Here is a 26,072-nt window from a genome sequence, read left to right as displayed (position 1 = left end):
CACTTTTTAAAAAAGTGGTATTGGGGGGCACCTGGGTGGCTCAGTTGGTTAAGCGACTGCCTTCTGCTCAGGTCATAATCCTGGAGTCCCGGGATCGAGTCCCACATCAGGCTCTCTGAATATCGGAGAGTCTGATTCTCCCGCTGACCTCTCTCCTCTCATGCTCTCTTTCTCATTCAATCTTTCTCTCTTTCTCTCTCTCAAATAAATAAATAAAATCTTTTTTTAAAAAGTGGCATTGGTATTTGTCTTGAAAAGGTTTGTAACATTTCTTTTACCTCTGACTGCTCTCCCTTTTCTATTTGTTTTGGTTTTGAAGCTGGAGCTACAAAATAAGTCAAGAGGAAAGTGATATTAGTGTATTTGAACAAAATGGTCTGCTGATTGGAACCATCATAAAAATATATTGGATGTTGTTATTAACCTCCATATTGCAAATGAAGAAACAGAAGCTCAAAGAGATTATGTGACTTGGCCAAGATTAAATAAGCACTAAATGGCAGAGCCATGACATGGTTCATTTAAAAAACATAACATATATTGAGTATTTAATGTGTCAGGCTGGGTAAACAAGACATAGTGCTAGTTAATCCCTAAATAAACCAGAAATTTTTATAACCAGTATACTACGTTCTAAACCACTTTTATGGAAGATCTTACTGAACCATAAACTGTAATTTTAGCAGCTGGCCAATCAATAAATACTCTTATACTTACACAAGATTCATGTAGCCAGATCTCCTTGGTCACCGATTTTGAAATATGTTAGACTAAAAGATCTAACTCAGAATCATAGATTACATACTTTTTCTGGATTCTCTCAAGTACAATGGAAATTTGTGATTCTCAAATGTCCCCAGATGAACAAAACATTGACATGAATATGAAGTCGACTGCATCACTATAAAACCAATTATTAAAATCTAGATTCAAGAAGCTATTTTCAGTGTCAGTTTTTTCAGTCTAATATCATACAAAGAGGAAATTTTATTCTCAGTGTAGTTTTTCCAAGTTTTTCCATAGATTATGAAAGTCACTTTTATAAGAGGAAAACTAAGCTAATTGACTTGGAACATAAACAGATTTTGGAACAAAAACATATTTTTTAATGTAGTTGTGTATAAGGGAAAATACTATTCTTCTATATTTAGCTGGACCAAACCATTTGTATAAGACCTAAATGAGATGCAGGGTTTTCAAAGAAACTTTGCCGCTTTTCCTTGAGCAAGTTGAAAGAAAAATGGGATGTGCTTTTAAGCGAAAACTAAATAAAGATGCTGGCATCATAATGCAAAGATGACCGTCAAGAATTTTAGAAATCCAAAAACGGTATTTTTGTTAAAGGAACGTTTCCTTTTGGGTCAAGTCATCAGAAGGCAGTACAACCCCACCTGCGCAAGGCCCAAGCCACCAATTTCTCTTCCTTCGAATTTCCTCCAAGCTCTCCTGGCCACGCCCCTCTGTCCCTCACATCGAGGTCCCTCCCCTTCCACCTCCCACTTCCTGGTAACCGCCCTCCTTTGCGCGGTCCCCTCGGAATCTGATTGGCTGGTGTGTCAACCGCCAACGGCTGCGGAGTTTAAACCCAAGTCCTAGTCCCCGGCGCTGCGGAGCTCCAGGAGCTGGGTGGTCGTCGCCCCCCCGCCGAAAGCACGGTAAGTGAGGGGCCTTTGGCGTTGCCGCCCGGCACTCTGAGGAGATCCGTGCCTTTCCCGGGCGAAGCTCCCGGCGCTACTCTCCGGAGCCTTCTGTCCCCCGAGCCCCGCGCGGCCCGTCGTCCCGCCCACCCGACGCTCGGATATCTCCGGCTGCGGCCTTTGCACCGGCTCTGAGGGGCTCGCTGGGGGAGGCCCTGGTTTGGATTTAACTGGCTACCTGTCGTCCCTTCGATTTTGAGCCCGGCTGCGTGAGGGGGGTGAGCGGCCGGTTAGGTCATCTCCTTGAAAGTAGGGATTTCTGTGTGACTGCCCCACTCCCTGCTTTTTAAGAACATTTTCTACCTCGCTGTGAGCCCTTCATACATACCCGCGGGATGAACGTTGAGAGACTGCTTACCCGAGTTCTGGAAGGAGCCTCCTCCTCCGGATCTCTTTTAAGGCGAAGGGGCGATGGAAGACTGGGAAAAACTTAGAACTGGAACTGGGTCTTGATGTGCAGGTAGGATTTCGGTAGGGAATAGGGACGATGATTTTTCTAGATGATGGACCCGATTCAGGAGAACCGGATTTGGAACTTAGTATTTCTGATTTAGAGTTAGCCGGGATCATCCCAGACAAGAGCTGCAGAATAAATAATAAATAACTCCTATCAGTGAATGCTAAGTCCTGTACGAGGCACTGTACATACATTGGTTCAGTTAGTCCCTACAACGAGATGTCCTTCCTTTCTCTCACTTGGTAAGTCTGAAAGTTGAGACCTAGAGTTGTTAAGGTGACATAGCAATGAATGTCATACAAACGTCATACAACATACCCGAATGTTGAAACTCGGATGCTCCACGCAGTCCTGACCGCTGTTTAAAATACCTCACTCTGTATGGTAAGTCACCCTTGAATGGTACTCCAGTGGCTGACTTAGGTTCCTCAAGTGTTACCTGGCGAGGTTGCTGATGTGGAGGGTGACAGGGCAGTATTAAAAGGAAGATTCTGATTTCTGGCTTGAGCGTTTGGGTGAGTGATTGCTAGTGCCATTTATTAAGTTAGGAACCAAGAACCAACTTACTGAGGAGGACAGTTCAGCATTGGTTTCCTAATTAGCAAAATGAGATTTGATCCTTCTGACTGGATATTTTTGGGAGATGGACAAGATTTCTATGTTAGTATCCCTTCAAGAGTGTGAGATGCAACCATTTGTCTTGAGTTTCTGTACATTCCTATGTTCTATCCATGGAATAGTTGGTGATCTTTGATTTTACTTTTTTCTCTTTTTGGCAAAACTTTAGGAAGAAACATTGAGCCTTCGTGTTGTAAGGTTCCTAGTTAAACTTCTTCCCCATTGCAGAAAATTCTTTTAAAACCATCTTCCCATTATTTGCTTGACATCTCCCAACATCTGCTCAGTATTTGCAAAGGTGACTCATTCTAATATTGGTCAGTTCTGAGTATTTGAAACTTCTTCCATTTATCCAGAGTTGTTTTCTTCAACAAATGTTTGTCCAGTAGCTGCTGTGTGCTAGGCACTCCTGGCTAAGGGTACAGTGGCAAACAAACTTGACAAAAATCCATACCCTCGTGAAACACATTTTAGTAGGAGAAGACAGACAAATAAGGAAATTATGTAATCTTAGATTAGACACTGATAAATCAATGGGAAAAAATATAATAGGAAGTGAAATGGGGCCACGTGTGCAATTTTAAATAGTTTCCTCTGGAAAGGCTAAGAAAGTGACATCTGAGTAAAGGCAGTGAGTAAACCCTGTGATTATTTGGAGAAGAGTTGATACAAAGGGGGAAAGAAAGGAATATAAAGGTTCCGCAGTGGGAGTATGCTAAGGCAGCTAGTGTGGCTGGAGCTTAGTGAGCAAAGGAAGAGTGATGAAGAGGTCAGAGAGGTACTGAATGGGGAATTGGGGTGCGGGAGGGGGGAGTGTCAAATTGTGTAGTACCTTATAGGCCATTGCAGGGATTATGACTTTACTCCATTGAGAGGGAAAGCCACTGGACAATTTTTAACAGAGGAGTGACATGAATTTACTGAAGTTTTAAAGGGATCATTTTGGTTAGTAGGTTGAGAATTGATAGGGGGGAAGAATGCGGAGAATGTGGAAACGGACACCATTTAGGTAGTTGTAGCAATAATGTACATGAGAGAGAATGGCAACTTGGATCAGAGTGACAGTGGTAGGTGGCCTCTGAGGACATGTGAAAGTCAGGCCAGCATGAGTGATGGTAGAGTGGATATAGAATGTGAGAGAAAGGTGTTTCCAAAGCTGAGCAAGTAGAAGGATGGAATTGCTGTTAAACAAGATGGAGAGAACACAGTGGAGCAGGTTTGGGTGGGTGAGTTTAGGACATGTTAAGTTTGAGGTACATATTAGACATCCAAGTTAGAGATGAGGAGTAGGTGGTTGGTTAAGTAAGTCTGGAGTTGATTTGGGATATAAATTTGCAGGTCATTGGCCTTTAGACTTAAAAGCCAGAGCACTAGATGATACCCTCACAGGAGTATGTGTACATAGGAAATGGAGGAGACCCAAGGATGGAGATGTGATGCACTCCATTGGTAAAATGTTAGGGAGATAAAGAATAATCAGCAGAAGAGACTTAGAAGTGGCAGTGAGGCAGAAAAATCCAAGAGAATGGGATATTTTGGAAACCCATTAAAGGTATTTTTCAGGGAGAATGACCTGATATCAAATACTATGATTAAAATCATAGATCAGTTGAGAACTTGATCTTGACTACTATATCTGATTGAGCAGCGTTGCAGTTTTGTTACTTAATTGATCAGTTTCCATATGGTAGTGGTGAGAGCAACAACTTGATTAGAGTAGATCGAGAGGGAATGGGAGGGGATGAATTGGAGACAGCAAGTATGGACAACTCTTTAGAGTTTGCTGTTAAGAGATAGGATAATAACATTCTAGCATCAAGAGATCACTGGTATCTTAAATGTTCCATTCTCATGCATTTACACATGCCATTCCTTCTTCCTGGAATACCCTTTCAAATCTTCATACCTGACAAATTCTTTGTTTTTAAGACTTATTTATTCATTCAATAAATATTTATTGTGTTCATATTACTTGTCAGACACTGGTCTGTGAGCTGCAAATTATGTCAGTGAACAAAATAGAAAAATCCATGACTTTCTGGAACTTAAATTCTAGTTGATAGAAAATAGGTCACTTCTGTACTATATTAGTGATTTAAATGCTATGGAAAAAATAGAGAAGGGTAAGAATAATCAGATATGCTGAGGAAAGGAGCTACAGTTTTGAAAGACCTCACTGAGAAGGTGACATCTTTGCAAAGACTTGGAGGAGAGTGAACGGGCCATTTCTGTATCTGGAGGAAGAGCTTTCTCAGGAAAGAGAGTGACCAGTACAAAGGACCTGAGGCTAAAGAATGGCTGCCGTTTGCCAAGCAGTTAGAGGTTGGTGGCCAGTGTGGCCTGGAAAGAATATACGAGGGGGCAGAAGGAAGAGTTCAAATGGGAGAAATGGAAAAGAACAGATAATGGGGGGACTTCTTGACCATTGAAGAATTTCTGAGAGAAATGGGAACCATTGAAGAATTTTAGATTGTATAGACTAATAAATACACTGTAGAGAGGGCAGCAGTGGAAGTAGGACAAGAGGCTATTATAAGAATTCAGGTGAGACGTGTCCGCGCCTTCATCTAGGCTGATAGTAGTGGAGGTAGTAAGAAGCGGTCAGATTCTAATGTACTGTGAAGGCTGATTGGGGTATGAGAGATTTTTGGCCAGAGGAACTAGGTTGGAATTGCCATTAACTGAAACAGAGAAGGCTCAGAGTGAAACAGGTTTGGACAGGTTAAGTTTGATATGCCCTGTTTAGTTATTCAAGTGTATTACTTAGTATATGGACACTAGTAAGGGCATTGGGGGGCCTAACTAGATAAAATCCAGGACAGTGTCCCCATCACAGATCCTCAACTTAATCACATCTGTACAGACCCCTTCTCCACATAAGGTTCAGAATGAGAGGAATTGGGACCTGATGTCTTTGGGAGACCATTTTTAGCCTGCTGCAGAGCTGGAGGAGGATTGGGATGAGGGAGATGAAGGTGACCAGGGAAATGAATGTAACCTGGGAGCCTGGAGAGTCTGTGATTGATACAGAGAGGATAGTGAGGTTAGTCCTGTGGACTTAAGGCAGGTAATGGGGAGAGGCTGAGTATTAGGGGTAGGCTGGCACAGGTAACAGCATTTCTTCTAGATCTCTGAAGCTAGAGGCAAGGAGGTTTGGGGAGGGGATGGGAGTTTTGAGAGGTTGATCATATCTAAGTACCTAGCTCAGCTACCTTCTCAGTAAAACCTTTTCTGATCCTTCTCCTCTGCTCAGTTAATTACTTTTATGCATGTGTATTATATAAGTTTTTCTTGTCATAGTATAATACGATTATCATCTTCTTTCCACTGTTAGATCTTAGAGTGGTCCCATAGTGGTCCCGTAGACTTTAGAGTCTAATAGACCGTTACTCTAATGATCAAGTAGACACATTCAAGATTTCCTGCTTTCTCCTCCAAAACAGCTAGCCCCCGACCTCCTAAGATTAGGTTTATCTGTTCTGAGCATTTTCTAAGGTTACACTTCTTACATTGTATCGAAATAGGATCTGTACTCACAGCAGACTCTGCATTCCGTGACTGTGCATTCCCATACAACCATATCCTGGTTTCTGTCCCCAGTGCCTAACCTAGTTCCTGAGGCATAGATATAATAATATAGGTTTGGATGAAAAAACAGTCATTTACCGTTTTTGGATACTACTTTAAACCACTTGTGACTATATGCATACTTTCAGATTTGTACAGAGGGTTTTGCAAATACTTATATACAAACAAATTGTATCACCTAAGTCATGATTGTTACCTTTCAGAATGTATTTATCAGTTATCCTCTTTTCTTTTATTAATTATTTCTGTCTTTTTTGTTTCTATTTCAGTGATGGAGCACCCAGTGATAGACACTGGCTCACTTCTTACTTCAGGAATTAAGAGACATGTGAACGACAAAAGAATTTCAAAGACTGGGAAACTGAATGTTTCCCTTGCTTCAAAAATCAAAACAAAAATATTAAGTAAGTGCCATTAGCCCTTGGAGAGTTGACATAGTATTTGGTACTTTATTTTATTAAGTATAGAAGCGACTAAAATGACTATTTTTGTTAACTGGTACATTTTGTCCATTCACTCCTTCCTGTATCCTTCAACTCCTGTGAGCTGAGTGGTTATGATGATTTACCCTCAGTGGTGACAGCAGAATTTTCAGCAGTCAGGCTGGGGTAGCCTAAGGCAGCTACCTCCTACACAGCAAAGAAAATACCAATGTGACATTTCTGGAAAAGAGCTAAAAAATGTGACACATTGTACTTGCGTGCTGTAGCAAGAGGATGATGGATGATCTAGACATGGTTGGCCCAGATAGAGTGTTGTAGTGGGTGGTTTTCATGAGCCGAAGCTCATGAGGGTGCTGAGCCTTTGGAGACAGGGTTTCATGGGTTGTGGAACTAAGATTTTAGAAGGGGGAAAAAAAAGAAGAAGAAGAAGAAGTGGGAAAAACTGCCAAGATAAATTCTCATCACTTCTGAAAAATATCTCAGTGGTTCGTATGTATCTTAGCAGGAGGGGGAGAGGTTTCCTGCTGGTATAGCCCCTGTGAAGGGTAATCGTGCATGCCCTGTGAAATAGCTAAAACTTCTGAGTATCTTTAAACCGTAATGTTTCTCCTACCCAGCTGTCTAGGGTCCTGTGGTATATTGGGCCCCCCGCCATTCAGTGGCTATTTCCTCTTCTGTTGGGCAGGACTATTGGACACCCATTATTATGAAGTAACATGCTGTGTTTGAGGAGTTCAGCAGGAAAATATTATTACCCTTTAGCTCCGGAAATCTAAAACCAGTTCTAATCTATTTTTGTGTCAAAGGTGGCTATCTGAAACTGCTTTTTCTATACCAAAGATAAAGTACTTTTTTGGACCCTGTTTTTTAGATGCCCAGACATTCCCTGAGTGTTTAAAAAATATCACTTTCATAAGCATATCTTATAGATACTATATTTCTATTCAGTGGGATATATTATTGAATAGTGGCATTTAAATAAAAATTATGAAAATATAAGTATGCTCTCTGTATACTGAGGGAACATACTATATTTAAGGTGGACTTTACCAAGGAATTCACAATTAAATTTCTCTGCTAACAACACAGAAACATTTCTGATATAAATTATATTTATATAATGTTTGGAAAGAGAAGGGGTCAAGTTTAGATTGCAATAAATGCCTAGAAATAAGAGTTGGATATTTAGGGTAGAGATAGAAGATCCCACAGGGTTTAGATGATCTGTCCAGCCTTACAGTAAGTATGCTCCATTTCACTCAAGACTTTGAAAAATGGACTTCAGGAGCATTAATTGATAATTTTAATTTGTTAATTTTCTGGAGTCACAGAAACCGGCTTAAAAATTTTGACAGATTGGCTACCCTAGTACCTATGGGATATCTCCAATTAGAGCTTCAGAATCAGCTTCTCCATTCTACCTCCTAGTCCAAGTAGGAAGGCAAGTAGGACAACAGGTGTCAAGGCTGACTTTTTGTGACTGGTCGAAATATCTAGGATACTGTGTCTGTCCTTGACATCTTTTATCCCTAACTCTGCATTCCCAACAGTCTGTATTCCTCACAGCCCTTTTATTCTTCATCTTCTGTCTAGCTTTTATTTCTGCAGATCCAAACTCTGCATACATTTTTTTTTTCAAAACTACATCTATACTGTTATTCTATTGTTTTCCAACCTTTAGTTAAAACTTACAATATACTGTGCCTAAAATAATTTCATTAAGGATATGAAAACTTATGAAGCTGTAAGTTCAATATTAACTTTTTAAAATTTTTTTTACAGATAATTCTTCTATTTTCAAAATTTCTTTAAAGCACAACAACAGGGCATTAGCTCAGGCTCTTAGTAGAGAGAAAGAGAATTCTCGAAGAATTACAACTGAAAGGACACTATTGCAAAAAGAAGTGGAGAAACTGAATTTTGAGAACACGTTTCTTCGCCTAAAACTAAATAATTTGGTATGGAAACTATATTGCATTTGAATTCTGAATTATAGACTGATTATTAACTATATTATTATAGAAGCTCTAAAAATGTTTTTCAAATCTCCAATCATTATAAAAAATTATTGAAAGAGTATGCCATATTAATGAACAAACTGTTAATGGGTAGTGAAATAGGTGTCTTAAGTCTACATCCTGAATGTGCACTTGGGGCCCTGCAAGGCCAGTGTAATACCTTGATCAACATTCGATTGTTTATCACTAGCAAAGCTTGATGCGTTAATATATTTTAAGAAGGTGGACATAATTCTTCCAGTGAAAGGAGGGGAGTTCCCAGAGTGTTTGTATTCTCTTTTAACCTCAGCATTCCCCTGGCTACACACCAAATATCATGAAGATTGTAGTCATCGCTTTCCCGTCCAACTTCCAACTCTGTCCACAGACGGGTCAGCAAGAGCCAATGATCAGCTAGGCTGCAACTATAGTACTAACTCTGAAATGAGCAGAAATTCATTTATAGTGGAAAAATTGATCTATTCGTGAGTGTTAAGTTGTCTAACAAACTGTTCATTTTCCATGGGGTGTATTATTATTACAAGAAGATAGAGAAATGTTTCTAAGAAAATTTATAATTGAGAGCTCAAAAGCAATCAAGGGGTGTGTGTGTGTGTCTGTTTGAACTATAGAATGTAGCACCATTTTAGCTCAATATGATCTCAATTATTTTTTAAGTCTTCTCAGCTGATGATATCTCCATAAATGTATGAATCTTAATTGATTAAAATAGGTCTTTATTTTATACATACAGAATAAGAAACTTATAGAAATAGAAGCACTCATGAACAATAACTTGATAACTGCAATTGAAATGAGCACGCTTTCTGAGGTAAGTCGAGTTTATGTGTAAGTGGTGTAATTTTTTAAGCATTACTAAGGATAGTCGAGATTCAGTAGCATCAAGGTTGGAGATTCATATCTTAATCTTTGTGCAAAGAAAGGATGATAATACTGATTTTAACTGGCTAATGGCACATTATCATTTGGTATAATTGGTTATTGACATTTTTATGTAAAAATTAGGTTTTGATTAGAACACAGGATTAGACAGTTCAGTGAAACATAATGGCCCCTAAACCACTAAAAAACATAGAAGACATTCATAGAAAGGTAGTATTTCAAATTAGGAAAGAGTTTGTATTGCTAAAAAAAGGATGGGTACAATTGAAAAATGATTTGGGGAAAAAATAATAGGGGAGATCCTACTATACACCATTGTCTAAAATAAATTTTTGATTGATTTAAATAAAAAAAGGGATATATAAAGTAAGAAGAAATTATAAATAAATTCATGTTAGATAGGAGAGGACTTTCTATACCTAGAAATAAAGATAGAAAGATTGAAGCCATAAAGGAAGCTATTGATGGATTTTCTAAAAAAAAAATTTTTTTTAGAAGGCTAAAAATGAGGAGCACCTGGGTGGCTCAGTGGGTTGAAGCCTCTGCCTTCGGCTCAGGTCATGATCCCAGGGTCCTGGGATCGAGCCCCACATTGGGCTCTCTACTCCACAGAGAGCCTGCTTCTTCCTCTCTTTCCCTGCCTGCCTCTCTGACTAGTTGTGATCTCTATCAAATAAATAGATAATAAAATCTTAAAAAAAAAAAAAAAGGAAGGCTAAAAATGATAAAAATTAAAGGCTAGTGCCAGACTGGGAAAATTAAATAGCAGATAAAGCATTAATATTAATGATTAAATAGCTCTTATAATCTATAACAAGGAAAAAATCAAATCACCAGAAATATCAGGAAGAGGAAAAGGGCCAAATATTAGTGAAATTAATTCAATTATCTAAATAGGAAAAATAAATGCTAGGAATTAATAACGAATGAGAAGGCAAAATATACATAATCAACTGAAGAAATGTTAGTGGAGTCCCAATTTTAGGTAAATTAAATAGATTCTAGAGGCAGGTTAGTGCTTTAGAGGACAGCTTTTAAGTGGAATTGCCTATGTTTAGATCCCAGCTCTGTAACTTCCTGGTCCTGTGACCTTGGCCTTTAACTCTTTGAACCTTAATGTCCTCTTCTGCATGATGTAGATAATGGTAGCATATCTATGAAGAATTACTGAAATTGTTAAATGTGGTGAGCGTATGTCCTGGCAATAGGAAGAATGCAGTAAATGTTAGCTGTCATTACTATTTTATTATTGTGTCTATATATTCCTGTGTTTTCTAAATTTTCTGCAAATCTCTCCTTTTAAAAACTTTTTTTTTTTTAAAGATTTTTATTTATTTATTTGACAGACAGAGATCACAAGTAGGCAGAGAGGCAGGCAGAGAGAGAGAGGAGGAAGCAGGCTCCCCGCAGAGCAGAGAGCCCAATGCGGGGCTCGATCCCCGGACCCTGGGATCATGACCTGAGCCGAAGGCAAAGGCTTTAACCCACTGAGCCAGCCAGGCGCCCCTCCTTTTAAAAACTTTTAAAAGTCATTTTTTTGGGCTGCTAAATACATAGTCTTTGTAGTTAAAAGATAGAAACTCAACCTGTGTGATCAATGTTTAGCTCCTTTGTCAGTTTTATAAAAACTCGCCAAAGAGTGCGTAATTTATCACCTAACTTAATCCACATTTGGATAAGGAAAGGATTTGTATAAATGTTCCTGTAGTATAATGCTCACAAGACATGTGGCTTCTAGCGTTATTATAAACTTGATACCTAGTACAACAAGTGAGCAGAGACGTGCTTATATATTTAGTACCCTGTAAGGAGAAGAGATGCCATTCAGTAGGTGGGTGGGTGGGTGGGTGGGGAAAGTCAGGGAAGGAGCTCTGTGTTGCTGATCAGCTTGCAGGGCTGAATTGAATTGCCCTGAATAAATTACTAAGACTAGAATCAGACATAGCTGTGGGGAGTGTAGAGTTAGTACAGGAATTGACTTGGGGAGTAAGAGAAAGAAGCTAATTAATTAGCAAGACCTGGAAGAACTATGGAGAACAGTTAGCCCTAAAAACATTGCTCAACTGTTTGTTATGAGTTACTTGGTATGAAGCTCCTTCCTTCCACTGGCTCTTTAAGAAAAAGTCTTTAGTAACTAAGGTCAACATTGTTCCCAGATGCTTTTTGTGTGGTTCTCTTTGGAGAACTCTAAGAGACTGAGATCAGCATCTGGATTTAGGAGAAGGACGAGAGAGTAGATGTAGAAGCTGGACGGTGAAGGGACAGCATACAACTTTGGTGTCTGCTTTCTTGTTGAACAGACTACCTTTTGCATATCATGTTTCGAGTTTTGCAGTTCTTTTCTTTTTGGTTGGGGGAGGGGATGTTGGGGAATGTAGACATTCTAATATCAGAACAATATAGCCAAGTACAGACAGAAAGCTCATACGTGCCTTTGTTCTGCTTTCAGCTACTTTGCTCTTTATCCTTTCTTCTCCCCACACCTCATACGGGTAACTGCTTTATTTCTTTATATTAAAACAAAAACATTAAATATATCCTTTCTTACACAAAAGGTAACATACTAGCCCTACTTGTACTATGCCTTACTTTTTTTAATGTGACATATCTTGTAGATCTCTCCATATGATTACCAGGAATCCTACCTCATTCTTTTTTTAGTGCTGCTTAGGATAGATCTAGAATGGACTAATCTATTTAACTAGGCTCTGGGTTGGACACTTGGGTTGTCTCTTGCTCTTGGCTTGACATTAGTGTAGAAAGCCTTTTCCTCTTGCATTATTAATTTTTCCCTCCCTCCTGGATTATTCCCATCCGGAGGCAAAAACGTTATCTCCTATCTCCCATCTTTAAAAACAAAAACAAAAAAACCTTTTACTCAGATCCCCCACCCCTAGCTACTCTCATTTTTCTCCTTTATAGCAAAACTCTTTGAGAGAATTGTTCTCACTGTCTCCAGTTTCTCTTGAATCCATACCAACCAGGCTTTCACCACCACTCTTCTGAAAGTGCTCTTCTGAAAATTGATCTCCACATTACCAAAACCTCTAGATATTTCTTGGTCCTTATGCTAGCCTTCATGTGACTTTTACAATACTACATTCTCCTAAGTTTCTTCCTATCACTCTGATTGTTCTTTTTCAGTCTGTTTGCTGGTTCCTCTTTATTTTCCCAACTGCTGGATTTTGGGTACCCCAGAACTCCGTTCTTGTACTTCTCTCTTCTAGCTACACTTTTTCCCTAAATGATTCATCCATTCTCCTGGATTTAATTGTTGTTAAATACTCATGACTCCCAGATTTGTACCTGTAGCCTGGCCATCTCCTTTGAACTCCAGACAATACCTAGCCAACTACCTATTTGGCATTTCTCTTTGGATGTCTAAGAGGCATCTTAAATTTTACATTTGCCACCAAACCAGTTCCTTTTGGGGTCTTCATCTCAGGTAATTGCAATTTTGTTTTCCTATTTTTTCCTCATACCCCATATTGGATCCTTCAGCAAATCCTTCTCGTGCTGCCCTAAAAATCAGTCCAGAGTGTTACCACTTCTCATAACCCTGACTTTGACCACCCATACAAGCTACTGTTTTCTCTTACCCAAGTTTTTTGAGTGGCATCCCAGCTTGGGCTTCTTGCTTTTGCCCTTGCCTCTATATTCTCTTCCCAGCATAGCAGCCAGAGAGACCCCATTAAAACTCTCCAGTGGCTTCCTCTGTCATCTATTGCCCATTGTTGCCTGAAAATTGAAACTTCTCTCACCTCAGTGACTACTCAACTCCTTCCACTCTAACACCTTCGATCCGCAGACCTCCTCCCACTCCTCAAACACAAGCAAGCTGCCACCTCAAGGCTTTTCGACTTGTTCTTCCTTCACATGGCCTACTCCCTTACTTCAGATCTTGACTCAAAAGTGACTTCAGTCAAGACTTCCCCGACAACCCTAAATAAATCTGAGTCCTTCCCCACCCCTGCTCCAACATTTCATGTTCTGCTTTTCTTGCCTTCATTTTTCTCCTTATCACTTAACACTATATGACACATAATTTTACTCATTAATTTTATCATTCATCTCTCCAGAACATATGGTTCTTGAGGATAGGATTTTTGTCTGTACCACACCAATGTCTAGAACTTACTAGAAAGCAATAAATTTTAATAAAGTGTTGGATACTGCTTCCCCATTAAGAATGATCCTTTTTTTTTTCAAGGCTAATGTACATATTTATAATACTTCTGTTATTTAGCTTTTTAAATAAAAAAATAAATATTTAAATTACTTTTTTAGCATCTATAGTAATAAACATATGATCTTTCTTTTTAGATGTATTAATATGATGCCTTATATATTTTTTAAAGATTTTATTTATTTATTTGACAGGCAGACATCACAAGTAGGCAGAGAGGCAGGCAGAGAGAGAGGAGGAAGCAGGCTCCCTGCAGCAGAGAGCCCGACTCGGGACTCAATCCCAGGATCCTGGGATCATGACCTGAGCTGAAGGCAGAGGCTTTAACCCACTGAGCCACCCAGGCGCCCCTGATGCCTTATTTTAATAGCTTTCCTAGTTTTGCAATTCTGTAATAAATTTCAAAAATCATTTGTTACTGTGTTCCTAAATTCCTTTTGCCAGTATTTTGTTAGGAATTTTTAAATTGCTATTCATAAGTAAGGTTTTACTGAACTCAGGAAAAGAATTTGGATGTTTCCTTTTCTCTGTGATCTAGAATATTGATACAATATTAGAAATATTTTTCTTAAATGCTTTTTAGAATTCCCCTGTGAAACCTTGGTCTTGCTTTGTAGGAAAGGTTGTTCTTTGTTCACTTCATTTCTTCTATGGATATTGGTTTTCTTGGGAAAATTTCTCTCTTTTGTGGTCAGTTTTATTGATTTATATTTCTTTAGAAAATTACTATTTCATTCATGTTTTCAAATTGATTTGCACAGAATTGGCCAAAATACTCTGTCATTTTTAAATTTTGTCTGTGTTTTATTTTTCCAGTTGACTAATATTTTTGTATTTGGGCTTTACCTTGCCCCTGTAGATTAGGTAATTGTGGCTTTTCAATTTTTTTTCTTTTAAAAGAACCATTTTCTGGGTTATTTTTTTTTAAATTTTCAATTCTACCATTTTGGTGTTTCAAACTTAATTAATTTTTGCTTCTTTCTTTAGTAATGAGTCATTTCTTCTTTCCTGTGGTTTATTTTATTGTTACTTCCTTAACTGAGGTAGGTCCCTACTTTATTTTCTTAATTCCTAACTCTGTAGGAAGGTACCATTTTTGATACTACGTGGAAGATTTTTATCTTTAGTTTTGGTAGATTTGACCCTGATGTATCCTGGCATGGATTTCTTGGAGTTTATCCTTTTTGGGGTTTACTCAGCTTGAATATGCAGATTGGTTTCTTTTGCGAAGTTTGGGGCATTTTCAGCCATTATTTCTCTAAAATTTCTTCAGTTCTGCTCTCTTTCTCTCCTTCTGGGACTTCAGTGACATGATTGTTGTATCCTTTGTTATGGTCCCATAAATCCTTGAACCTCTTAGTTATTTTTCAGTCTCTTCTCTCTTGCTCAGATTAGTGCTTTCTGTTGCTTTATCTTCAAATCCACATATTTCCTCCACCTTTGTTTTTGAGTCCATTGAGGTTTGTTTTGTTTTGTTTTGTTTTTTTATGTTAGTCACCATACAGTATGTCATTAGTTTTTGATGTAGTATTCCAAGATTCGTTTTTTACATATAATACCCAGTGCTCCATGCAATACATGCCCTCCTTAATACCCATCACTGGGCCAACCCATACCCCAACCTCTCTCCCCTCAAAATCCTCAGTTTATTTCTCCGAGTCCACGGTCTCTCGTCGTTCATCTCCCCTCCGATTTCCACCCCCTTCATTTTCCCCTTCCTTCTCCTAATGTCCTCCATTCTATTCCTTTTGTGCCACAAGTAAATGAAACCATATAATTGACTTTCTCTGTTTGACTTCACTCAGCATAATCTCTAGTCCCATCCATGTTGATGCAATTTTTAATTTACTTTATTTTGGTTATTTTATTTTTCAGTTCTAATTCCCACTTGGTTCCTTTTTATGTCTTCTCTTTATTTGCTGAGACTTTCTGTTTCTTTGCTGCGATTTTCTGTTTTTTCATTTAAGCATGTTAGGGATTGCTTATTACAGCATTTTTATGGTGGCCGCTTTCAATCCTTGTTAGGGAATTCCAGCGTCAGTGTCATCTTGGTGTTGGTGTCGTGATTGTCTTTTCGTGTTCACATTTAGTATTTTCAAATTTAGGCCTTTTCCTAATTCTTGGTATGGTAAGTTATTTTATATTATATCTTGGACATTTGGGTATTGAATTAAGAATCTCCAGCTCTTATTTAAACCTTCTATTTTAGCAGGCTCCCTCTGACATCATGCCTGTGGTAAAGTGCCCCCTACTGCCAAGTTGGAGGGGGTCAAAGTTTGGGTTCTTTACTCAACTTCTATTGTCACCCTGGGAGGGGTGTCTCCTGATTGATGGATGGAGCTGGGAGTTCAGGCTGACACCACCCTGGCTGGGACAGAGGGGAGTGCCTCATGACTTTCTGGCCTCCACTGACAGCAGGATTGCAGGAATTATGAAGGGGGGGAGGTTGTTACAATTGCGGAGTGGTGAAAATGCTGACTTTGTACTAGACCTCTTCTGTCACCACTCTTCCTCTAGAGAGGAAGAGGGGCTCCTTGTTAGTCTGGAGTTCCTGTGTGTTCTCCACAGATATTGTTGGCGCAGGGGGTGTCCTCATTACCACTGGACTGTCCTTCCTCTCCTTGACCTTTTCGGACAGTACCACTGGTCTGGAGGAGAGTTGGCCTTGTTAATAGCCTGGTGAATATGGAAGTCTAGGCTCCGCATCTGGCCTTTGCACCCTTGTCAGAAGTTAATTGACCCCAGGGCGCCTGGGTGGCTCAGTCATTAAGCGTCTGCCTTCAGCTCACGTCATGATCCCAGGATCCTGGGATCGAGCCCAGCATTGGGCTTCCTACTCGGTGGGGAGCCTGCTTCTCCCACTCCCCCCTGCTTGTGTTCCTGCTCTTGATGTCTCTCACTCTGTCAAATAAATAAAAAAGAAAAAAAAAATTAACCCAATGTGTGTGGGTCTGTTTCTGGACACTGTTGTATTTCATTGATCTGTTTGTCTGTCTGTAGGCTAATACTATACTATCTCAATTATCATAGCCCTCCAACTTTGTTTTTCTTTTTCAAAGTTGTTTTAAGTATTCTGCATCCTTTGCATTTCCATGTGAATTTAAAATTAGCTTGTCCAGAGAGAGTCAATTATCATATGGTTTCACTTATTTGTGGAGCATAACAAATAACATGGAGGACATGGGGAGATGGAGAGGAGAAGGGAGTTGAGTGAAATTGGAAGGGGAGGTGAACCATGAGAGACTATGGACTCTGAAAAACAACCTGAGGGTTTTGAAGGGGCGGAGGGGTAGGAGGTTAGGGGAACCAGGTGGTGGGTATTAGGGAGGGCACATATTGCATGGAGCACTGGGTGTGGTGCAAAAACAATGAATACTGTTACCTGAAAAGAAATTTTTTAAAAATTGAAAATTAAAAAAAAATAAAATTAAAATTAAAAAAGAAATAAAATAAAATTAGCTTGTCAATTTGGCCATACTCTTGTTTCTATTATAGGTTATCACTGTAATATGAAGACATGGTTGTGGGTTGTGTGATTTTATGGTCTTTATTAAATAATTAAAACAGTTTCAAAAAATGTATGAAAAGATTTAGAAAATATAGATAAGTGAAAACTTAAAAGATGCATCAAAATCCCCCAGACTGTTAATTTTAAAAGTTCATTAAAAAATATAGATTATAAAATGCAATAATATATTATATAATGCATATATAGACATGAGCATATTGCATATTTATGTAGAGCTACCACATGTAAGGTATACATGACATGTATTCATATGCAGAGAAGACAGTTTGGGAGTTTATATACCAAAATATTAGTAATGATTATTTTGGGGGTCATGATAAAGGATGAACTATGTTTTAACCTTAGCACACTATTCTCTTTCTACTATTGAAGACTAATGCCAGAATTGTTGTATTACTATTGGTATACTTATATAATTTGGTGCTTTAATAACAACATTTAATGAGATTAGAAATTATTTTTCCTTTTCATTTTCTTTTTCCTTTTCAAAAATAGTTTCATCAGAGTCCTTTTCTACTGTCAACCAGCAAGAAGAAACGGGTCAGTAAACAGTGCACGTTGATGCGTCTTCCATTTGCGAGGTAATTGCTTCAAACTTGGTTAAATACTTGCACACTTCTAGCTAGGTAAGACTTTGACTAGTTTTTATTTCTTTTCTTTCTCGAAACATAGAAAAACATTTTAAAATAAATAACGAAATACTTGTTAACATTGTACCAATAAAAGAAATTGAAGGCATAACCTAATAGAGCTAAAATAATATTCAGCTTCCCACAGACTCTACAGAAGAAAGAGGCAAAGGTGAACCTTCAGTTTCATGGGTTTGAATTATACTGGTTCAGAGTGTTCAGATTTTTACGTAGCACATTCAGTGTTTGTGTGTGTTACCCAGGGTTTGGGTTTCATCAATGCATAGTTGCCGAGTAATGTAGGAATGAGATGGTCTGTAGTTTCCTGCTATAGGTCGTATCTCCAGGGCTGCAAGAAGACCAACCCATCAACTGAGTAACCACGAGCATCTGTAGTATCCTGCTGCTCTGTGGTTCTTTCCTTGTCCCCTAGGTCCCCACTGGCATCATGTCGTTTGCTGGGTAAATCTGATGACTATTTCTATCTTTATTATCTTGCGTACTGCCAGATACGAGAATTCCTGCTCTTCTCTATCTCCAGCAACACTTGTTATTGTCTGTCTTTTTCAGTTTAGCCATACTGAAGGGTATTACGTGGGTGTTTTAAATTTAATTTCTGTGATAATTAATGAAGTTAGGCACCTGTTTCTATGTGTTTATTTTCTTTTTATTAGGTTGTCTTTTTTTTTTTAACAGATTTGCAGTTCTTTCTATACATTGTATATAAATTCTTTGTACATTATCTTTTACTCTTTGACTTGCCTCGTCAGTCTCAATGGCGTCTTTAGATGAACAGAAGTTCTTTATAAAAATCTAATGTATGTATCTGTATATCTTCATCTGTTTATCCCCCCCATGGTTACTACTTTCTGTGGCCTTTTAGAAAATCTTCACCAATTGGAAGGCCATGAGGCATTCTCTTACATTTTCTTTTAAAAGCTTAATTATACCATGATGAATATAAATGAATCAGTCCATAGCAAGCTTTAGCATTTTCCCTTTTACATTTAGATCTTCAGTCTACCTAGAATTTGGGGTATGTTATAAGGGAAGGGTCATAATTTGTTTCATATGAAAATCCTGTTGACTTTGTATGACTGGATGTGTATATGGATCTGTTTCTGAACTCACTATCCTAGTACATGAGTTGTTTTGTCAGTATTACACCGTCTTAATTACTGGCTTTATCATGAGTCAATATTTGATAGTGTGGGCCTCCATTGTATTTATTTATGTCTTTATTCTTGAATATTATCTTGACTCTTTTGGCCCCTTTGCATTTCCAAGTGAATTTTATACTCAGCTTGCCAGTTTATACACACACGCACTTACACACACACACACACACACACACACTCTCTCTCTCTCTCTCTCCCTCTCTCTTTTGGAATTTTGATTTGGATTACGTGTAATTCAGTTTGGGTAAAATGGACACTAAATAAAATTGAGTGTTCTATCTGTGAACTTGGTATATTATCATTTATTTAGATATTATGTATTTTGTCTCAGTTTTGTAATTTCTTGAATAGTTATTCCACATCTTAGATTTTTTTCTACTTATTAGATATTTAGTGGTATTCTGAATGTTACTGTTTTAAAATTTCATTTTCTTCTTGATGCACGTATATAGAAATAATAGCTAATTTTTGAATATTGACCTTGTTTCCAGTGACCTTGCTATTAATTTTAATAGTTAATCTGTAGGGGTTTGGTTTTTTTTTTTTCATTTTTTATGAGTATAATTTTATTATTTACAAATAGGGACAGTTTGTCCTTCTCCCCTTCAGTTTGTAGGCCTTTAATTTTTTTCTTAATCTTGTTGCAGTGACTTTTTGTTCAATAATTAATAAAAGTACTAATGGTGGACATTCTTATTATGTTCCCATTATTTAATATGTTTGCTTTTGGGTTCTTATAGATTCTCCTTAACAGATAAAAAGTTCCTTTGGGGGCATCTGGGTGGCTCAGTGGGTAAAAGCCTCTGCCTTCAGTTCAGGTCATGATCTTAGGGTCCTAGGATCGAGTCCCACATCGGGCTCTCTGCTCAGCAGGGAGCCTGCTTCCTCCTCTCTCTACCTGCCTCTCTGCCTACCTGTGATCTGTCTCTGTCAAAGAAATAAATAAAATCTTTAAAAAAAAAAAAAGTTCCTTTGCACTCCTGATTCTCATGAATGGCTTTTTAATTTTATCAAATGCTTTTTATGTCACTATCAAAAATATATTACTATTTTCTTTTTTTCTATTAATGTAATTTTAATATTTTTTCTATTAATGTAATACATTTTAAGAATTGATATTTGAATGTTAAATCACCATTACAGTTCTGCAATGAACTGCTTCTGATGATACATCCTTTTGCTATATCACTAAATTTTACTTGCTAATTTTTTAAAGGATTTTTCCTTGTATGTTAATAATAAAGATGCTTTATATTTCTTTTTTGTAATAATTTTTCAAGTTCTGGTATTTATATTATGCTGGTTATGGTAAGTGAATTGGTAGTGCACTAATTTTTTTGTTTTCTATGAGTATTTATGTAAATCTTTTTTTTTCCTTTTAATGTTTGGGAGAAGTTGTCTGGGACCTGTAGTTTTCTTGTGGAAAGATTTTTGATAACATCCTATTTTAATAGATACAGGAATATTCAGATTTTCTGTTTTTTCTTATGTCAACTTTGTTAATTTTTCATAAAGTTTGTCCATTTTATCTAAAATACCAAGTTATTGACATATAGTTGTTCATAATAGCTCTAGTTACATGTTTAATGTTTGTAGGGTATGCAGTATTGTTCTCTTTTTCTTTCTTAATATTGACTATTTGTGTTTTATAGATTTTTTTCTTGATTAGTTTTACTCTAAGGATTTATCAGTTTTATTTATCTTTGCTAAATGAATTGTCTTTTGGGCTATGTTGATCTTTCTTTTTAATATATTTATTTCCTGTTGCATTTAGTCTGCTCCTTATTATTTCTTTTCTTCTTACTGTTTTGCTTTTTCTTTCTTTTTTTAATTTATTTTTATATTTATTTTTATTCTTTCTTTTAATTTAAAACTTTTATCATTACTGTTTTTGTTTCTTGAGCTAGTTTAGATTATAAATTTTCAGACTTTCTTTTAAAAAATATGCATTTAAGGTTTTTGTGTAGGTACTGCTTTAGCTGTACCCCATAATTATTAATATGTCATATCCTTTTTATCATAAACTTCAGAATATTTTCTATTCTCTATTCTGATATGTTCTTTAACCCATGGATCATTAACAAGCATATTCAATTTCTAATCACCTGGGTTTTTTTTTTTCTCTAAGTACTTTCTGTTTTTGATTTCTAGCTGATTTCCATTATAGTTACAAAACATAGATCAAATAATTTTAGTCTTTTGAAATATATTAACACTTGTATAAAGACACAACTTGGTCTACTTTGGTAAATACTTTGGGTGCCCATAAAAAGTATATTTTGTGGTTGCTAGATGCAGTACTTTATATATGTCAGTTATGTCAAGTTTATTGATTATATTGTTCAGAACTTCCATATCTTCTTGCTTCTCTTGTCTATTCTATCAGCTCCTGAGAGAAATGCATTCGTCTCCCGCTGATTATGGTTTCATCTATTTCTCCTCTTAGTTTTGTAAGTTTCTTGTTACGTATTTTTAAGTTGTTAGTAGATGCATATAAGTTTAGGATTGATTTGTTTTCCTGATGACTTGTTTATCAGTATGAATTATTTCTAGAAATGATTCTTGCTTTAAAGTCTGCTTGTCTGATATAACATTTCCTTGCTTTATCTTTTTCTGGAACTTTACTTTCAAACTGTTATATTTAAAATGCATATAAGTTCTTTCTTTTTTAAAAAGAAGAATTCATTGTAACATCTCTTTTAATTAGAATATTTAGTATATTTGCATTTAATATCATTGACAATATAATTGGATTTATACCTGCCATCTGGCTATTTTCTATTTGAGCAACTTGTTTTATATTCTTCATTCTCTAAATAAAATACTTATCATTATTTAATTTTTTTATCTGTTAACTTGATTTCTTCTACTCTTCCTACTCTGATGATAGCAACATTCATCCTTAGATTTTTTTTTAACTCTTTAATACCATACATACATATATTTTAATCCCACAAATTACTGCTTTCATTGTCTTGTATAGTCAAGATTCACTTAAATTACCTACATATTTAACTTTTCTATTTTTTCATATTGCTTCCTGCATTTTTTTTTTAAGATTTTATTTATTTATTAGACAGATCACAAGTAGGCAGAGAGGCAGGCAGAGAGAGAAAGGAGGAAGCAGGCTCCCCGCTGAGCAGAGAGCCTGACATGGGGCTCAATCCCAGGACCCCGGGATCATGACCTGAGCCGAAGGCAGAGGCTTTAACCCACTGAGCCACCCAGGCGCCCCCCTGCGTTTTTTTAATAAAGATTTTATTTATTTGAAAGAGAGTGAGAGAGAGAAAGCACAAGAAGGAGGACAGTCAGGGGACAGTCAGAGGGAGAAGCAGACTCCCTGCTGAACAAGGAGCCCAACACAATGCCAGGCTCTATCCCAGGACTCCAGGATCATGACTGAGCAGAAGGTAGATGCTTATCTGACTGAACCCCCCCCCCCCAGGCACCCCGCTTCCTGCATTTTTTAATTGCATTACCATTCACACTTGTTTTCACCTGCTTTATTGAAGTAGAATTCATAAGTAAGCTTCCTTCATTTTGATAGTCCTTTTTAAAATAATTTTCCTTCTGCTGAAAGAAATTCTTCATCATTTCTTTCAGTGCATGTCCTGGCAGTGCATTCATTCATCTTTTGTTTTTCTGGGAACATACTTATTTCATCTTCATTATGAAGAGTATGTTTGCAATTATAAAATTTGATGTTGGGAATTATTTTGCAGCAATTTAAAGATATTATTTTATTGTCTGTAACTTCTGTCTTTTCTTTTGAAAAAGTTAGCACCTTTTTTTGCAAGTTGAAGACATTCATTTCTTATTCTGATTTGCTCAGTGTTTTTATAATGAATTTGTATTGAATTTTATAAAATTTTTCTTCTGTATCTGTGGAGAGAATCATGACTTTTCCCCTTTATATCTGGTTTCTTCGATGTTTTTTCTCAGTTTTTCTTCTATTTCATATTTCACTGGTGTCTGCTCTTTATTATTTCCTTTATTTTTTTTTTAAGATTTTATTTATTTATTTGACAGAGAGAGAGATCACAAGTAGACAGAGAGGCAGGCAGAGAGAGAGGGGGAAGCAGGCTCCCCGCTGAGCAGAGAGCCGGATGCGGGGCTCAATCCCAAGACCCTGAGATCATGACCTGAGCCGAAGGCAGAGGCTTAACCCACCTAGCCACCCAGGTGCCCCTATTTCCTTTATTCTTAAAAATTGAGATATACTTCACCTGTTTGGTAATGTGGTGACTTCAATTTGTGTTAAACTAAATTTATATCTCTCAGATAAATTCCACTTGGTTGTGGTGTATTATTCTTACTATATATTAATGGATGTGATGATAACTTTAAATTTTTTATCTGTGTTTATAAGGGATAGGTCTATAATTTTACTATATCTTTGATGAGTTGGGTTTTGTTTTTTTTTTAAGGTTTTATTTTTGTGAGACACAGAGAGAGAGAGAGAGAGAGTGTGTGTGTGTGTGTGTGTGTGTGTGCAGGAGCGTGAGGGAGGGGCAGAGAGATAAGCAGACTCCCAGCTGAGCAGGGAGCCCAACATGGGATTCCATCCCAGGACCCCCGGCAACATGACCTTAGCTGAAGGCAGACACCCAACTGACTAAGCCACCCAAGCACCCACCCTTTCTTTGAGTTTTAAAAGGAGTTGTGCTGGCTTTGTAGAGCAAGAGAAGAAGTATTCCCCCTTGACGCATTTTTTGAAAGAGTTTGTACAACTGGTATTTCTTTCTTATGTGTTTGAAAGAATTAACAGGAAAATAATGTGGACCTGAGTTTTTAATTATTAATTTGATTTCTTAAATAAATACGGGGCTTTTCAGATTTTCTCTTTCTTTTCAGTCAATTTAGAAAATATTTATTTTTCCAGAAAATCATCCATTTCTTGCAGTCATGTTTATTGGTATATAAAGTTAATATGCCCTTATTATTCTTATCCCTGTCACATCTGTAGTGAGGTTCTTTCTCTCATCCCTGTTAGTGGTAATTTGTATCTCCTTTTTTTTAAATTTATCAAGATAGCTGTAGTATTGTCAGTTTCTGTTCCATTTCATCTTTCATTGGTGTCTGCTCTTTATTTTCTTCCACTTATTTTTTAAATTTGAGGTATAATTCACATAACAAAATTTGTCATAACATGAAGTGCATCTTTTTAAAGTGTACAGTGGATTTTAATATAGTCATAAAATTGTACAGTCCTCTCCACTAATTCCAGAATATTTCCATCACTTCAGAAAGAAAGCCTATCTTCATTTGCAGTCACTTCCCTTTCTCCTCTTCTCCATCCCTTGGCAGTCACTAATCTGTTCTCTGTCTCTGTGACTCCCTATTTTGGACATTCTGTATGAATGGAATCACACAATATGTGGCCTTTTGTGTATGGTTTCCTTCACTTAGCATAACATTTTCAAGTTTCATCCATTTTGTAGCATGTATTAGCACTTCATTCCTTTATATGACTGAATAATTTTCTCATTTGCCTGTACCATATTTTGCTTATCCATTCATTGGTTAACATTTGTGCTATTTTACTTTTGGCTATTATGAGTATTGGTGCTGTGAACATTCGTGTACAAGCTTTTGTGTGGACATAGTTTTCAGTTTAAGCCTACAAGTAGAGCTGCTGAGTCGTAGAACTGTATGTTTAACTTTGGGAGGAACCACCAAATTGTTTTCCAAAGCTGTTGCATTGTTTTACATTTCCATCAGCAGAGTGTTAGGGTCCCAGTTTCTTTGCATCCTCACCAACACTTGTTACTATCTACCCTTTCGATTATAGCCATCTCATTGGTATGAAGTGGTATTTCATTGTGGTTTTGATTTGGATTTCCCTGATGATTAAAGATAGTGAGAATACTTTCATGCTCAATATCTTCAAATTGAGCATATTTTCGTGAGCATTTTATATCAGGAGCATTCTCTTTTGGTTATCTTTTTCTCTAGAGTTTGAACACTTTTTCCTATCACTTTATATTTTGAATAATATTGGATTGTGTCCTGGATTTATTGTGAGTGTATGTTGTAGAAAGTCTGAGTTCAGGTGTGTTCCTCCCAAGTTTAGTGTTTTTATTTATTAATTTGTTATTTATCTATTTAAAGATTTTTATTGTTATTTTTTTTAATTTAAGATTTTATTTATTGATTTGACACAGAGAGTGAGAAAGAGAGTACACAAGCAGGGAGAGGAGCAAAGAGAAAGGGAGAAGCAGAATCCCTGCTGAGCGGGGATCCCTATGCAGAGTTTGATCCCAGTACCCTGAGATCATGACCTGAGCCACCCAGGCACCCCTGATGTTTTTATTTTAGTAGGCAGTTGCCTTGTCTGAACTCAAGCTTTTTATTTTCCTGTAAGGGGCAACATATGAAATCTCATTTTGGGTTTTTTATCCTTAGCTGGGCTGGTTGGAATCTTCCTCCCATATATGTGATCTATGGGTCAGCCAGAGATTGGGGGAGCAGTGGGGGAGTTTACACACAAAATTTGGGGTTCCCCTCTCTACCTCTCCTGTTATTTCCCCCATCAAACACACTTCTGCAGCTGTTTTTGTTTGTTTGTTTTAAGATTTTATTTATTTATTTGACAGACAGAGATCACAAGTAGGCAGAGAGGCAGGCAGAGAGAGAGGAGGAAGCAGGCTCCCTGCTGAGCAGAGAGCCCGATGCGGGCTCAATCCCAGGACCCTGGGATCTGACCTGAGCCAAAGGCAGAGGGTTTAACCCACTGAGCCACCCAGGTGCCCCCTGCAGCTGTTTTAATTGTCCTTAATTCTTACCTTGAATCAACAAGAATATGTTTCTAACTTTTTAAAAATGTGGCATGGCTGAGGTTGTAAAT

General features: G+C 37.4%; 1 protein-coding gene across 1 annotated transcript in view; it reads left to right on the top strand.

Annotated features, from left to right (window-relative positions):
- Positions 1-1,906: 1,906 nt before the first annotated feature.
- SGO2 (shugoshin 2) overlaps positions 1,907-26,072 on the top strand; it is a 41,112-nt gene continuing 16,946 nt past the window's right edge. The window contains exons 1-5 of the mRNA XM_032860126.1: positions 1,907-2,157; positions 6,630-6,764; positions 8,586-8,761; positions 9,555-9,632; positions 17,914-17,999. Of these exons, the coding sequence (XP_032716017.1) occupies positions 6,632-6,764; positions 8,586-8,761; positions 9,555-9,632; positions 17,914-17,999 (473 nt within the window). The 5' untranslated portion in view covers positions 1,907-2,157; positions 6,630-6,631. The remainder of the gene's footprint in view (positions 2,158-6,629; positions 6,765-8,585; positions 8,762-9,554; positions 9,633-17,913; positions 18,000-26,072) is intronic.

This window comes from Lontra canadensis, unplaced genomic scaffold, assembly GCF_010015895.1.
Source record: "Lontra canadensis isolate GAN:19392208 unplaced genomic scaffold, GSC_riverotter_1.0 scaffold18, whole genome shotgun sequence".
Taxonomy (NCBI): Eukaryota; Metazoa; Chordata; class Mammalia; order Carnivora; family Mustelidae; genus Lontra; species Lontra canadensis.
Note: the sequence above shows the minus strand (reverse complement) of the source record. Positions and strands in the feature narration are given on the sequence as shown.